General features: G+C 32.3%; 1 protein-coding gene across 1 annotated transcript; it reads right to left on the bottom strand.

Moving 5' to 3' along the window:
• Window positions 1–963: 963 nt before the first annotated feature.
• On the bottom strand, window positions 964–3,688 carry LOC145581769 (cytochrome c-type biogenesis protein CcmE homolog, mitochondrial-like). Its single transcript, XM_081638795.1, has 2 exons — window positions 3,125–3,688; window positions 964–1,567 (listed from the first exon to the last, which is right to left on the bottom strand). Exons 1-2 carry the CDS (start codon window positions 3,571–3,573, stop codon window positions 1,288–1,290), a joined length of 729 nt encoding a protein of 242 aa, XP_081494921.1. The 5' UTR covers window positions 3,574–3,688; the 3' UTR covers window positions 964–1,287.
• Window positions 3,689–17,716: the final 14,028 nt, after the last annotated feature.

Here is a 17,716-nt window from a genome sequence, read left to right as displayed (position 1 = left end):
TCTCAAGTTTGTAAACTCCTGATTACAGAATAATCAAACACAACACAGCAACTAATGTATGTTGATGATTTACTGTAAGTAGCATTACAAGGAAGCCGAATAGAAAAAGGAAGTTCAAAAGTATAACATTGATCAGTTAGCAGTTCAACTCAAAAACCATGCATCAATCAGAGTAGGTAATATTCAAGTTAAAGCCTCTGCATGTGTATCTTAAGACTTTCAGCAGTTGAGAATGGCCACATCACAGTGATCACAAGCTATTTTCCAAACAAGAAAGTGCAGCTCATGAAAATGTTCTTTTGCAGAGCAGCTTCACATTAATCCAAATGGTGGCAGTCAACTAACAAAAGTAATAACACTGAGCAAGAGTGTACATAGACCAAGAAACAACAAGCCTCCAATCATGCATTACTGTATGAATTTGCAGCTAGATGAATAAGGTAAAGGCCATGCCTTAAAATATCATTAATACTTCAAGCAAGTATCCAAAACCCATATAGAGGTGACAAAACTTAACCAATAGGGCTAAGGTAAACATCCCAGATTTGGAAGCTATAGATGATCCACTTTCTATTCCAGTAGGAAAGATTCATTCAAAGTAAAGTAATGATACATCAATACATTAGGAGTAAAAGGAGAGAGTGCAGACTATAGAAGTAATGAACTTATGATGGATAGTCACACTATGGAACAGATATAAGGTTCCCCCCTAGAAGAGACATTGTGTCAAAATTATGAAGAAAATTAAGAGCATAAGTGGTTTCTACATTATGAGTACACAAGTCATGATATCGTATGCATACTGCACAGAAAATATTAGTTGACAAAAAAAAACTCAATAAACACACTTCTGTTAATTAAATATTAGACAAAACCACGAATTACAGGGGAAAGAAATAAAAATCAGATTCACAGAGGTACAGAAACCACGATCATGATTTTCATTGAAGAAAAGCAGCCAGAAGAACTGTAAAATAAGAATGAAGTACATTTATTCACCAGCATTCCATGAATATAACAATCCCTAATTCCAGGGATAAATCAATATGTTAATTGGAAAGATACAATATAGGCGATAGTTGAATCAATCAAAATTCTAATTTCCTATTTCTTCAAATTCTTGTATGTCATCCCTTTCTCTTATCCAGACTATACCAAAGTATAGAGCCTATTCCTCTTTCAGGTTTTCTAAATTAACTCATTACAATTTCCAAATCGTATAATTTAAGGTGGATAAGAAAATTCAAAGCCCAGTTAGCTTCATAAGTTCATACTCACAGACAAATTTCAAGCAGCTGCAGTCTTCTGTGCCTCTGCCTCTTCATCGAGTTTTTTCTTGTTCTTTTCAATAGCAGCAGCAACTTCCCCAGGCATGTATTTCTCGTCATGCTTAGCCAACACCTCCGTGGCAGAAAAGTAACACTCCCCACTCCTTGCCTTTGCTGAAATCTCCTTGGTCTTTCCACTCATACCGGATTCCTTAATCTCATCAGTAAAAGGCTTCACAAAACCTTCTACTACCACTGAGTGACCTTCTCTGAACAAATCGGGCAAGGATCCTTGATACCTAAACAAAATTTTAGGATACTATTGTAAAACAACATAAAATGTTCCACACGCATTTAAAATATTAAGTAAATCAAACATCATTGGCTAATTATAATGGAAACTTATGATATATATATAAAAGCAATCAAATAATTGATAACCAAGTATCGGTGGAACTAGAGAGATTTTTCTAATAAACCAACAGAAGAACAATTTTGAAAACAAAATGATGAAGGAAAAGGTTCTAAAAGAAGTTTTTTTTTTTTTTTTTTTTTTTAATTAGATATATTGATATTAGTCTTACAATTTCACGACAGTATGTTCCATTACATTGCTAATGTCCAGTACAGGTCTCTGCTAAAGATATGAAGATGTTTCAACACTATGGCTAAATGCCAGGCTAAAGACACCCACATTTAAGGCATGACAGAAAACATGTCGTAATTACTTTCTACAAAGAAAGCTAGACTTTGTGCGGCTGGATCTCTTGACTCCTAGCATTATGGTGTATCCAGAAATTCAACTACAGAAACACAAATCAATAAGAAGTTGGATACTCCTTAAGCCAAGTCACAAACTTCCCAAATTGATAAATCCTACCTGTACTATTAATCCAGTATCATACTTTGTCCAATTTTAGGAGTTCAATGTCAAACAATATTAATGTATAACTTGATTTTGGCAGATTCAATAATTAAAGCGAAACTAAAAATTCAATGACAGTATCTTTAAAATTCATCCAAAAATGAGTGAAGCAAACAGGAAAAGTGGACATTCAATCGATACTTACCTTAATATCGTATCCTAATCCTTCAATTCGATATGAACCATAAGATTAATAATAATCTTATTCAGAAATTACAGAATCAGGATCCGGTTTGAAATTCTTCCCAAATTGACAAATCCTACCGCTACCATTAATCCAGTATCATACTTTGTCCGATTTTAGGAGTTCAATGTCAAACAATAGTTAATGTATAACTTGATTTCAGCAGACTCAATAATTAAGGCCAAACTAAAAATTCAATGTCAATATCTTCAAAATTCATCCAAAGACGAGTGAAGCAAACTGAAAAAGTGGGCATTCAACCCATACTAACCTTCAAATCTAACTCTAACATTCAATTCTATATGAACCATAAGATTAATAATCATCTTATTCAGAAATTACAGAATCAGGATATAATTTGACAAACTTCCCTAATTGACAAATTCTACCTCTACCATCAATCCAGTATCATTCTTGTCCAATTTAGGAGTTCAATATCAAACAATACTTAATGCATAACTTGATTTCAGCCGACTCAATAATTAAGACCAAACTAAATTTTCAATGACAATAACTTCAAAATTGATCCAAAATAAAGAAGAAAACTGAAAATCTACACTAACCTAAAAAACCAACCCTAATCCTTCTAATTAAATACGAATCATAAGATTAATCATCATTATATTCAGAAATTGAGATCCAATTCAACAAATACAGATTCAAATTTCATGATCTCAAATCAAAATCCAAATAATCAAATTCAAAAACAACATAATTAATCATCAAAATCAACAAAAAGTAGAATACCTAACAACAATATCGGTCATAAGATCGGTGATGACGAACTCCATTTCAGGAGAAGAAGGCGGTTGATGAACACTACCTTCAAGAACCAAACCACCTAACCGAAACTTATTCTTGGAAGGATTCAAACCAAACTTTTCCAACGCTTCAGTAGGAGTAACATAGAAAACAAGCTGATCCTGGAAATTGTTAAGGACTAAGATGACGAAACCGGCGACGCCGGAGAAGGTGAGAGCGTAAGTCCATAGACGGCGGTTCTGGATTTGGCGAGCGCGAGCTCCAATGTCGACCTTCTTGGGGTTGCGGCGGGGGACGGCGGTGGAGAAGGCGGCGAGGGAGAATTGAGGGCGGCGGAGGTGGTGGTGGTGGAGAGGAGAGAGAGTGGGTGGAGAGGAGTGAGGGTGGAGAAGGCGGGAGAGGAGGCGGAGAGTGGTGGAGGATCTGGCCGCCATTGATGGGCGGAGGAGAGAGCAAGAGGAAGAAGAAGAAGGTGGAGAAATGGAAAATGAAGAATGAAGAAGGCAGGGTTTTTGCGGGGTTTTTTATTTTAGTCTATTTGGATTTGGAGTCGGCTTGAATCTTCCGCGTTTAGTTACTGTATAATGAATGAAAGTCATTTAAGGGGAGGTGATATACATAGACTAACAACCATTAATACGATGACAAATTGACAACACATCATTTATGGAAAAAAAAAAAAAAAAAAAGAGCCCGAGTTTAAAGCGGTAAAATTTAATAGTAAAGCCTGCCTTTGTAAAGGAAAGAGAGGGAAATTTAGCGGTCAATGGTACTGAAAAACTTTGGCGCTAAAAATTCATGTAAATAATTACTCCTTAGCAAACCATTGATGAAAATTTAAGGTGAAAATATTTCCAAAACACTTAGATTTGAAGGCAGGCAATAGTCATCTTCTGGTTTTACACTACAAATTGACTTAGTTGACAAACTAAGGTTTTAATTTGCAATTAAAGGCCTCATTGTTGAGGATAATGGTTTACAGGATGTCAATTGACGATGATGAGTTACAAATTTGGATTAATATGAGTTAGCTTATCAATTTGTGTAATGTTAAAAAGTGTTGTATTTATTTTAGTCTCACATGAAATATTTTAGTATCAATTTGATTGATGTTGGTATCATTGTATTTAAATTGGTGATGTTAAGTGTTTTGTGTTAATTACAGAGTATCTTTATCTAATGGGAAACCTGGAAAACAATTTAAAAAGAATCATTGATCTTAGTGTCTTAGTGACTTAGTGAGGTTGTTATGGACTATGGAGTATGATGAGGAAGGTCCTCGTATAAAAAACGCTCCACAAGTGGGAATGACCTTTTTATCAAGACAAAAAGGAGTTTAATTTTAGAAATTGTAGCGCCGAGTCAAAATTTGATGGTGATGACAGTGATGGAAGGATTGTTGAAGGTTGATAATGGACGACGATGGTGTTCTACGAGGGTTATACGGTAAATATGACATTTGTTGACTCATTTTATTTCATGGTGTATTTTGATTTAAGGGGGATAATTGATACAATTACACCTTCAAAGAAGAAAGAGAAAACAATTTAGCGAGCTAATTTCGTACATAATTACATACGACCAAATATTTATATCTATGTACTATTTGGATTCTTAGTCCTTCTCCAGTTAATTCTTGTTAGAGTTTTTTTTTTTTTTTTTTTGGTGTTTCACCTGGTTCACCCTCGAATTTGAGGATCAAGTGTAGTCCCAAATTCCCAATAATCACTACACCAACAGCCAATTGGTAAATCTTTTTTTTTTTTTGTCGATAATCATTACTTATACATTGTAGATGATGTATGGCTTTAATCAATGAAAACTAGTGTTCTTTGGGTAATTAAGTGAATTAGATGTTCCTGGTTATCTTCAACAAATTAAATTTACAATCATGTTTTAACTTGCCAAAAAAAAAATTACAAGGTTTATTCAGACAAAAATGTTACTATAAAAGGTTTTTTGTGACAAATTTTCCTTATAAAAAAAACAATATTGTAATTATAAAATAAACTAATGATTTCAATATCATATTTAATACTCGTATAATCATAATAGACTTGAATGGAACTTTTTAGACATGATTGAAACTTTAATGGAACTTTATTATACCTTATTTGACTGGACTAAACTTTATTACAAATTATTAAACTCACTAGATTTGATAAAATCATATTTGAATATATTTGAATTAATTAGAATTAAAACTTATTTAATAAAGGTGAACAAAACAAGCCGTAAATAGGTAAATTACTTTAATAACTCATAGTTGTTCAATGAATTCTACTATACTTTGTAAGTACTACCTCAATTTTTGTGCTCAAAATCTTCTCAATTTGTGTGCCAAGAAAATTGCTCATATTTTTGGGGGTCATTTTAGGTCATAATATTCGAAGTTAGAGAAATAGCTAGCTTACATCCCGAGCAATTTGACTGGCACAAACATTTAGGTGAATTAATTGAATTGAATATAAAATACCCTCTAGGTTTTCTCCTTGGAAGGGTTTTTTGGTTCCCTCTAGGGTTTTCCTTTGGGAGGGTTTTTCTAGACTCCATTGCTAGATTTTTTCTGCTTTTTTGAAGGTTTTCCTTCACTCTTCTCCTTTTTTCTCTTCTCTTCAATTCCATCTCTTTTCTTCTGATCTCAATTGTTAATTTTTGTAGAGGCTTTCACCGGTGGTAAGCCCTAAAAAACTTTTTATTTACTTTCAATAAATGGATCCCATATTTATGACGGGGTTTATTCAATTAGGCTTTTTTTTTTTTTGTTCGTGTGCTAAAGATTGAAGATTTAGGGTTTCATCGTCTCCAAAAGTATATCTAGAAGGCCATATGAGTTTCTTCACCCAAACAACTACTCATCCGTGGATCTCAAGCCGAATTAGTGCTAACTCACAGATTGTTTGCTTCAGATGAAGTTTTTTATTAAGGCGATCGTTGATCAAATCTGCGATGTAACTAGTTCTAAGGTGATTTGTGACTTTAATATTATTATGAACCTGAAACACGCACGTGTTAGTCGATGTTATGTTAGACATAGTGTTCCTATTTTAACAAGGTGACCTTTATTATTCATAAGGACTAATATATTAAAACATTCATTAAAAAAAAGCTTAACTTCTTATGACCTTTATAATAACACAATGAAATTTAATTTATTTTTAGTAAAATAACTTTTATTAAAAGATAATGACCCTTTTTTTAATTAATCAAATGGTCAAATATATTGTCTCGAATATTAGTGGTCCATAATAAATTAATGCGAACCAGATGCTTTTAATAATTTGTGGTATAAGTGAAGATAGTAAGGGACAAAAACTATAAATTACTTATGTAAATGGGGCTAGTGGGAGAGAAAAATTAAAAATTAATAGTGATTTGAGTCTTTACTATATGAAACAGATGTAAAAGGAAAGTGTTGCGATTATTACTACGAATTGGAGGGAATATTTCGTATTAATAAGCCATGTTTAGTTCACCTTATTTTTACTTATTTCAAATCAGATTAGAAAAATTAAGGCCAAATTAGATCAGATAAAGAAAAAAATTAAGGTCATATTTAGTTAAGTTTGAGGTCAAAAATAAATTGGAAAAAAATTAAAAATACTTCGATTTGTTGCTAGATAGTAAAGAAACATGCTTGTACTTAGACATATTTTGTCACACAGAATGAGCTGTTAAAGATATAACTTTACAAATTTCAACTTAAATTGGATTATTAATGGCAAAAATATTCACTAACATCCTAATCGAGCAACATTATTGACACGCAAATTCAGACATTAATCATGGTATTTTTTAATTTTTGCAAATAATATTTAACTTAGATTTCTCCATTTAAAATTAAGGCAACCCCAAAAAACTTAACTAATCAATTTTTCCTAATGATAATAGAGTCACACAAAATTGAGATATGGAGTACTTCATAATAATAATGTGCAAGCGCAATCTTCTTAGTAATTAATGTGTGAAATATTTTTAACAATGAGCTAATTTTTGGGCGGCTAGCTCCAAATAACTGAACCTTTTGAATAGCTAAAAATATGTCGACTTTTAAGGATACTATTCATCAACTAAGGGTATGTTCACATTTACTGAATTGAGCTGAATTGAACTGATTGGAGCTGAACTGAACTGATTGGAGCTGAATTGAATTGAACTTAACTAAATAGAGCTGAAATGAATATTTTATGAGAGAGGTAAATTAGGATCGAAGCTGAACTAAACTGAACTGAACTGATTGGAGCTGAGCTGAACTGAACTGAACTGAAATTAATTAAGCTGAAGTGAACAGGCCCTAAATCAGATGACTTACAACACTTAATTGTACTTAATATAAATTAATTGTATTTAAATACTATTATAAACTTAAAATAACCACCCACCCCCACTACATGTACATGGAAGCCCTCACCCCCATCCACCGCCGACCACCAAACAGACCACCTCCCTTACCCTTAATCCTTTTATATTCCTCTTTGCTGGTGGGTGACCACCTTTTGCTCACCCAACACCTTTACCAACTCCTCCATAAACGCCACCTGAGACCCTCCCAAACCCACTTCAACAACCCACCTCGAAACCCAAACCCCTAAACAACTAAACTCACCTTCACCACTTACCTCGAAACCCAAATCCTTAAACCCACCTAAACCACCACCCACCTCGAAACCTAAATCCCGAAACCCACCTGAACCACCGATGTCCAAACCCAAATCCCGAAATCCCCATCTCCTTACTCTGATTCTTATTCAATGCCAAGTATACATTGACATTCAATTTCCGAATTTGAAATTTAAATTTTCAATTGCGAAATATTTGAAAATGAAATTTTCAGAATTTTTGAGGTGGACCAAGGTGAAGCTAAATTTTCAACCAATAGAATATCACTAGAGTGATTGTCTATGTGGGGTATACAAGTTGTAGCAATGTAGCATGACTGCCAACTTTTTAGTAAAGCTCTTCTCTTCGTAAGATGTACATCTTGCCTGAAGGTTTGGCTAAGACAATATCATCCTTGAATCGGACATTCAGACTGCGAAGTTTTGATCAACCGACTCTCCAAAGCTTCCATGTACTTCTCTTATTTAGATATGGTACTAGAAGATCTTTTGTCTTTGAGTTGCAATTTTACTTCTTTTACTTGGTCTCATGTCAAAAGAGATGAAAACTTTGTAGCTCATCATCTTACTAAGATTGTTACCTGTGGTGTCGAACAAGTATGGTTAGAGAACTGTCCTAGGGAGATTTCCCCATATATACTCTCAGACATTTTGTCCCTTGATTAATGTATTTGTTCGGCAGCTTTCCTCAAAAAAAAAAATGTAACATGACTGCATGAGTTGAAAATGTGTATATGAAAAAAAAAATTAGGGAAGAAAATTGTAATCGGAATTACCAACAAGAGGTCAAGAGTTGGCTCAAGTGTGCTTGATATTGATCGAGAAAAGTTTCAAATTCAAGACTTACAGAATGCAAAAAAAAAAAAAAAAAAAAAAATAAATAAATAAAATAAAATCATTGTTAGGAGACTTACCCTCCATAAGCTATCTGGAGCTCAAGTGAACCAAGGGTAATTATTTTTCTAATAACTAACTTTGGTGAATTTTTTTCTTTCTAATGGGCTTGAAAAGGAAGGAGGTTCAGTAAGTGTACAAATTTTTACCTACACCCCACGGTAGGGAACACTGCCTGCACCCCCCTACCCTCCGCACGTGCCCCTCCCCCGCCCCTTTTCATTTATGAATTTTCTGTAAATTTTTACATGTTCATTTCTATATTGGTAAATGTTCATTTATGTATCATTAGATGTTCATTTTTATAACACGGACTTTTTGTTCATCAAATTAATATATTTTCTGAATTAAATTTTAAGAATTTTTTATAATTAAAAATGAGAGCAAATTTACTTATAAGGATTACTGCGTTCAAATCATTTTTATTATAAGAAGTATTGCATCATCTAATGTTCATTTTTGTTTATTCGTGTTTCAACAAATGTTCATTTTTGTATCATTGGATGTTCATTTCAAAAGCAATGTGTAAGTTTTACAATGCAAATGCATAGGTCTTAGAATTGTAATTATATAACTAAAACGTTGTTAAAAAATAATTTTCAATATAAAATAATTTAATTTAATTACAATAATAACGCATTTCCATATAGCTATTGTATTATATCTAATTGTTTTATAAACATGAAAGTGAACCAAATGTACATATGTGTCTGGTTAAATGAACATTATTTGTAGCATTTGGTATAATAAAGTGTGTGTGTATATATATATATATTGCACCTCTAATCATATAATTGTATGTTTTCCATGAAAAATATAATCCGGGCATAATGTATATGTCGCCTTCAACTTTCTTACTTGATCATCCTGTACAATAAGAGATCGATCAAGTTTTTCAAAAAAAATAATAATAACAACATATTCTTAACAAAAGAACGTGAAATCTAAGACTTCAAAATTGAACATTTACGCATGAATTACAATTACGAAGTTAGAAATGAACACACTATAAAGATATAAAATCTTTCAATATGAGAATGAAAACGTAAAAAATTTAAATGAACATGTATTCAATTCTAAATGAAGGTTTATTAATATGAAAAAGAACATATATCAAAATCCAAATGAATATCTATTAATATGTAAATGACCATTAATAATAATTCAATATGTCAAAATACAACTTGATATGTATTGATATAATATGTGGATGAAATACCATAAGATTATATTACGTTTTAAATCATAATCATCAAAGGTCAATTATGAATGAACAATATATTATTTATTTTTGAACATTTTTTAACATATGAATGAACATACATTAATATATATGTTTGAATATACACAAATCCAAATGAACATCTACATATCAAATTCGAATAAACATCTTTCAATATTAGAATTAAAATGTATGTAGTATAATACTCAAATGACGCTCATAAGCATATATTAACTTAATATGAAGTTAAACATGTATTATTATAGTATACGTGGATATTTTCAATATGAGAATGAACATATAGGTATTTCCAAATGAACATTTGTTTAAACAGCAGTATACATTCATTAATATGTAAATGATCATAAACAAAACTAGGGTAATCTTTTCTCAAGACTGAAACCTAGTAGAACTAAGGTAAGAATGTAAATGATCATATACTAATATCATAATGAACATCTATCAAAATGAAAATGAACATTTACCGAAAAGTCATTTTTAATATAAACTAATAATTTAAATATGAGTAATTGTAAGAAAACTCAACTAATAATTAAGAAAATTAGCACAATTATACTATATACTCAATTTTCAATGGCAAACAATTTTATAAGTCGTTATGATTTTCATAAATATAAATGTACAACTACAAACATGTATATTTTGAAAATAAAAATCAGTAGGACCACTACAAAAATGTGCAACTACAAACAGGTACATATGAACATTTAGTAAGTTATAAATGATCATTATACCTTGGAATTCGAGACATTTCATTTTCAGCAGGACCACTCAACATTATTATATCTTTTAGAAGTTGTGGATCAATAATCACGGGAGATTTAGGTTGGTGCTATTTTTTAATGTATCAAATCGTTTTTGAATAGGAATATCGTCATCTCTGTTTTGCATATTTTAATTTTTTTTTTTTCATTTTCAAAAAATTAAACTAAATTGATAAATAATCAAATTCACCTTAAGTAAATAATGCTTACAAAATTGCAGATCTTTTTCGTTGCTTTCTGAAACTTCCTTCTATGGTCTACAAAAGAAATTAAACAAATTACTACTTTCTTTACTTGTTTTTGAACAATGTTTTGTAATTACTACTTTGTTTACTAGATTTTGAACAATATTTTGCACTTAATTAGTTATGATGAGCAAATCGTGATTTTTTTTTTTTTAAAAAAAATAGGGTTTAATCATAAAAATTGCACAAAATTAACTTACAATTTTGAATTTTTGTGGAGATTTTTCTTTTGCTAGTGCAATTTCTTCTCGTATATCACTCGTTGTTGTTGAAATTGTAATCAATTTGCAGATTTTTTTCCAAAATTGTGCAATTTGAAAATGTTTGATGAGAGAGAAAATGACAGTGAAGAACAACGTAAAAACTAGAAAGTGATGACTTTTTATTTTTTGTTTCATTTTTTTTGTATATATATGTGGGGTAGGGGAATTAACCGTGGTTAGTTGGAAGTTACTGTGGTAATTGTCCTAATTGATGCGGTTAGTGGGTTAAGGGCTAGTCTGATAATTTTGGAAGGGGGGAATAGGCAGCATTGCCTAGAGGGGGTTGTAGGCATTAGGAATTATCAGTTAGTGGGCTTACATCAATCCATAAAAAAGTCCTAATTGGTTTACAATTATTTGGCCCTAATGTAATTATATTTCCATGGACATAACAAAATGTAAATCATTTTAGTGAACAAAATTGCGCTAATACTTGTGTAGTTGTGATCGTAAAAAATCCTCCTACTAGTCTCAATGTGATTCAACATTTTTTTTCACTCTAGAGTCTAAGTTGTACAGATTAATTAAAAATTTGAAGTCACAATGGTAATGTAATATATTAATAACAAAAGTCACCGGGATCACAAAACAAAATACAATTATGTATCGAGTATGTATAGTTACATCTTTTTAAGGTATACTATTTCTTTCGTGTCAATTAAAGATCAATAACTATATACTATTATTATACTCCACTAAAAGACACACCAGCAATGACACGTGTCATCACATGGTGTGTCCTTAGTTTTTTAATTTTTAAAAAAAATCATTTTTGGAAACAAATCTTTTACCGTGCATAAATAAAAGATAACATATTTATACATAAATAAAATATTTGATGTATATTTTCATTACATATTAGTAACAATAATAAACATAGGTGAAAAATAAAAGTGAATCATTTATTTAACAAAATTTGAGTCAAATATTACAACAAGGATTTTATTTTTTTTTTAATTTATTTATATATTAGAAGCTCCAAAAAAGTAATTCAAATATCAAATATTAAAAAATTACTTAAGATAAAATAAAAGATTTGATGTATCCTTCTCCAAAAGATATTAACAACTATAAATTTTAAAAGAAATTTTTTTTTTTTGATTCTAAACATAATTTGAGACATACATAGACAGCATAGTTTAATGTACCAAAAGACCACAAACTAATGATTTGGGTGTAAAGTGTAACTTTGATGAGCATTCTGACTACTATTCTCGATTCTTGCGGGAGCCAGTGAACCTTCTATTTTTTTTTTAATATATTTGAATATTTATTTTCTGATTTTCGTGCCACGAAATATCCCATTAAATTTTTATTTAAAAAAATCCTCCGAAACCATAACAAAATATTTTTTTGGCATGAAAATCAAACAATATAAATTAATTAAATTAAACAAGAGAGTTCAACAGTTTCGACCAGAATAATGATCCGAATGCTTACTACGGAGTAAGTCTAAAGGCACACTTTGTATCCATATCATTAATTACGGAGTATATTAAACCATATGAAATACTATGCAAAGTAAAAGGGGTTGTATGCACATAAGCCATAGTTTCAGAAGGGTGGTTGATTTCTCATACTGCATACCCTCCTAAATCCTCGAGTATTATTGTTGCACTGATAAGATTAGACAACACTCCGTAGTCGTTGCTGTGTCACCTGCTAGAAAGCGTGATCATACCAAAAATAACCAAGATCATACTTCATCCGTTCTTTTTTATTTAATTCACTTTGACTTTATACTATTCACCACTTCTTTTTTAATTGTCTTTGGTGAATAATATGTAAGGATAAAAATTAAAGTTTTGTATTAACAAATGTGACTGCATGATAATTTTTTTTTTTTTAAAAATACACAAAACAAAATAGATCAAGTAAAACAACTTTTTGGTGCAACAGGCCATATCGTGTGACAAGGGTTACTCGAGTTATTTTGTTAGGGGTTACCCGAGTTATTCAATCAGGAGTTATTCGAGTTACTTTATCAAGGGTTACTTTAGGGGCTCGGACAGAGATTAGTGAGTTAGTCGATGGGTTCACTCGGTTATGGGTTACTTGAAGGCTTACTCAATCAGGAGTTACTCGAGTTACTTGGTCAAGGGTTACTCGAGTTACTCAGTTAAAGGTTATTCGAGTTACTCGGTTAGGAGTTACTTGGTCACGGGTTAGTCGAGTAACTCGAGGTTAGGGGTTACTCGAGTTACTCGATTAGGGGTTATTTAAGGAGTTTGACCAGGGGTTACTCGAGTAATTCGGTGAGGGGTTACTTAAGGAGTTCGGTTAGGGGTTATTCGATCAGGGGTTACTTGAGGGTTCAACTAGGGATTACTTGAGGGGTTACTTAGTCAGTGGTTACTCGATCAGGGGTTATTCGAGGGGTTCGGTCATGGATTACTCGAGGGGTTACTCGGTCATGGGTTACTTGAGGGGTTACTCGGTCAGGAGTAACTCAAATAACCCCTACAATGGTACAACCGACTACATATAAAAAAGTATACGGGTAATCCCTGACTGAGTAACTCGAGTAAACTCGGCAACTCGAGTGATCCTTGACCAAGTAACTCAAATAACCCCTACAATGGTACAACCGACTACATATAAAAAAGTATACGGGTAAAAAAGAACGGAAGAAGTAATTATTACTCGTATTATTATAGTTGCAATTTTAATGGGTATATAAATCACAATTTTACGTACTTCCTCCGTTGATAAACTTGAAGTCTAGCTTGACAACATCGCTTGTGTTCAGGCTTTATGCAAGGAGGAGGTTCCTAGAGCTGTAAACGTCGAATGGCATCACTTACTGCAAGAAGCTACTTAATGATCTAAGTTGAGCAACCAAAGTAGCATATGTGTTTAGAGAAGGAAAGCGAGCAGCGAATTAATTGGCCAATCGCAGAGTCATTCAAGATTGTCCATTAGAATATATTTATAATGTTCCGCTTGATCTTGGTCGTATTTACAGGTGGATTGTAGGGGTGTGGCCTCACCACGCTTGGTCCCTCCTCAATAGGTAGTTTTTGTCTTCTTTTTTTTTTTTTTTTTTTTTATTGTTTAGTTTTTTTATTTCCGTATTGTAAAAAGAAAAAAAAAAAAAAAAAAAAAAAAACATACAAGTATTTAAATTAAGTTTTGCTTGTTCATTTCAGATTAGTACTGATGATTTTCAGCAGACCTTCTATTTCATCAATCATTTGGGGTTCAGGTAATCTACCGCCTTTTTCTTTCCTTAATTTTCTTTCTCCCATTTTTTTTTTTGGGTATGATTTTGAGTTTCTCCTTGTATTTTTCCTATTTCCTGAATTCTTTGATCCTTTTCCTAATAAAGCATAATAATAATAAAAAAAAAAAAAGGGTGTGGCATTTTATTGAGCACACTGAATTAATAGAACGATTCTTGGTAATTAACATTTTTTTTAATAATATCTGTGGAAAGTCAACTGCTACTTGAATTGAGTTGCAAAGTACGGTTGTGGTATGAGTTAAAGAATGGATTTTAATTTAATTTTGGATTTTGAAATAATAAAGTAAAAAATAAACTTTTGCCCTCCATTTGATTGTAATATGTTAAATTTGGGGTTTTATCATCTATGTTATAAAATCCTAGTAAAACAATCTACGGGATGTTTTAAAATTATAAATTGACTATAGTATTTATTAGAGTCACCTCATAATCTCATATGCAATTCGCTACCGAGTAATGTTAAATTAGGCCAAAATGTAGCAAAATCACATATTGATTAACCTTCTCAGTTAACAAGTGAGATTGGAGATGGAGATGAGCTTATAATGTTAACGAGTGAGATTGGAAATGGGTTTATTTATGATGTTAAATTGGAAATTAATCAGCAATTTTGTAAAGGAAAGGAAGAACTGACTAGCTTAGCATTACTTTGATTATCTGTTAAACAAGTCTTCCCAAGTTAATTTTGGGCTTGGCAATGGGTATATCAGTATATGTTGTGGCCGTTGTATCATGTATGTCTATCACTTTTCAGAACTTCAATAAAGTTTAATTGTTCTTATGCAAGTTGGAGTGTTTAGTATATCGCACGGGTTCTCAAAACGAATACTACGTAGTTATAATCATGTGACATTATGGTGTGCCCCTTCTAGAAGTATAATGTTGCCTCGCAGCCTCGGCCCTTGTTTAATGAGGTTCTTATTTTTGCTGTAATTTAGGGCTTTGTTAATTAAACCTTATTTTTTTTTTTTTTATTGAAACTTGCTTTGTACTACTCTTGTATAACCTTTGTTGCTTGGACCTTCTACTTTATTTAAAATCATCATGTTGAGTCCTCGACACTCTGACATGGGTATGGAGCTATGAACATTTACTTCTCTTTGGATAAATACATGGAAATATTTCATAGTAGTCCGACGCTTAGGACACTTACTCAAATCTGGTGCGAGTTCTTGAGTATGAGTTATAGTAAGCTGTATGTTTATGGTCGTTGCATATGACATTGATATTTGATAAAGAAAGTAGTTGCTCTGTACCAATTAAGCATTTTCACTCCTCTGGCTTATTTGCAAATGCATAACTCCGTCTCCCTAACTCTCTTAAAATTAAATTGACTCCATATATCAAGCCGCTAACATCCTGTTGAGTGCAAGGGCTGAGAACTGAGAAGATATCCTTAATCTACTGGATCCTAGATGTGGCTGCTATTCTGTTAACACTATAATGTGTGAGGGTCATATGCCATTTGTCAAATGTCTAACTAATGCCATATCAGACTGATTTTCTCAGAAGAGTGTGAATAATGTGTTACAGGGTAGAAGAGCGTGCTTGTAAAATCTTGCCTATTCACATGAAGCTTTTCCCATTGTGCATAAGAAGCTGTCATACACTCATACTTACCACCTCAAAGATCAGTTTTAATGATGGCTGGTGTTGTGTTATTATTCGATAATTGTCACTTGTGATATGTTGATTAGGGGTTCCATTACAGGGTTTGCTCATTTCATATACATTGGCTATGTATTTGTTGTTAGTGTTAAGCTGGTAGAGGGTTTTCTTAAACTGTTACAGTGTATGCAAAATTGAGTCTTGTATTTAAAACATATGTTTATAACATACAGGCGTTTGTCTCTTTTTGTGGTTGAATGTTAGGTCTTGTACTAACTAATTCCTGTTGATATCTTTGCATGGCTTGTTCTGATTTCAGGCTCTGAAAAGCGTTTCAAGCAATGTGCTTAAGATATTGATCAATCCTGTACTGAATTGGTGTGGCATCTTCCACAAAGAACTTCCAACTTCTGTGCCTCAAACAGATGAAATGGAAAATCATTCTGTACTCGTAAATTGTAATCGCCAGAATCCTTTGTTAATATAGAACCGAACTATTTTGCTGAATTTCTGTCCAATTTTGGTGCATCAAGTGCTGAATTTTGTAGACTACTAAAGATGATTCAAATTTCATTTGCAGTATTACATGACTTAGTGTTTACCTAGGAGAGTTGCATAAATGTATTTCCTGCCGGTAAATAGGTCAGAGAATGTTCATAATCTTTTTGGGCTCTCCTAATTAAGGTGAAGGCACCCTAGCGGGCTGGTTATATGTAATAGACTAACCTAAGGAGGGGTAGTATAGGTATTCTAGGTTATTAGTACTTAGTATAAATAGAGAAGGGAGGGAAAGAAATAGTTGGGCAGAATTTTGGTGTAAACTCATGAGAGAGTTATGGCCTAAACCGCCCTAAAGCCATTGATAGAGAGTTGTGAGCTTAACTCACTTGGAGCTCGATAGGCTATACCTATCTTTTGTGTAATTCGTGTTCTGTTAATTAAAGCATCAATCTTTTCTTCTCCATCTCAAAGTTCTATAGTGTCTCTCCATTGTTACTGTAGAATATAAACCCTTGGGCAGTAATCAAAGCTTCAAACTTTCTCTTTATTTTGTTCAGCTTTCCAGTCTTATTAGTCTGTTGGTGGTTGCTCCTAGCAGTCCATTACATTATATGAGTAAAAGTTGGAATAAGAAGAAATGGATCCAATGAGTTTTTATTTTATACTGTATTTTATGTTTATTGACTGTTATAGTGTTATGTGGTTGCCACTTGTTGGAAAATGTTTGATTTGGATAGCTGGAAGCTTACTGAGTGAACGGGTTCGATGATTGTGATTTCTTACTTGTACTAGTTTGTGATGACACTCATGACCGCAGTTTTGATGAAGAAATGAGTCCATAACAATTTCCATGACAAAAAAATTTCTACTGCATCAAGTATAAGATAGAAAGATAATAATGTCACTGCTTGAATGACTGAAAGCTAACAATGTCAAATTACCTAGGAAATTATTTTAGGGTCTTTTTTTCAGAAAGTTTATTCTCTTTGCCTTGCTTGGCAAAGGTTCTTTTTCATGCTTTAAGAAAATTTATAAGCAGTTACTGTGATTTTGATTCATTTTGAACTGGATTTATAACATCTGCCATAATTTTCTGATTCTTTGACTGTAAAAAGTTCAAATGACGAACCCTTCAATGCTAGAAATGCCGAAGTCATTTGATATGTGGGAAGGAGACCGTTTCATTAAATATTTCT

This window comes from Chenopodium album, chromosome 15, assembly GCF_948465745.1.
Source record: "Chenopodium album chromosome 15, dcCheAlbu1.1, whole genome shotgun sequence".
NCBI classification, from domain to species: Eukaryota; Viridiplantae; Streptophyta; class Magnoliopsida; order Caryophyllales; family Amaranthaceae; genus Chenopodium; species Chenopodium album.
The sequence above is the reverse complement of the archived record's forward strand: the minus strand, read 5'-3'. Positions and strand labels throughout refer to the sequence as shown.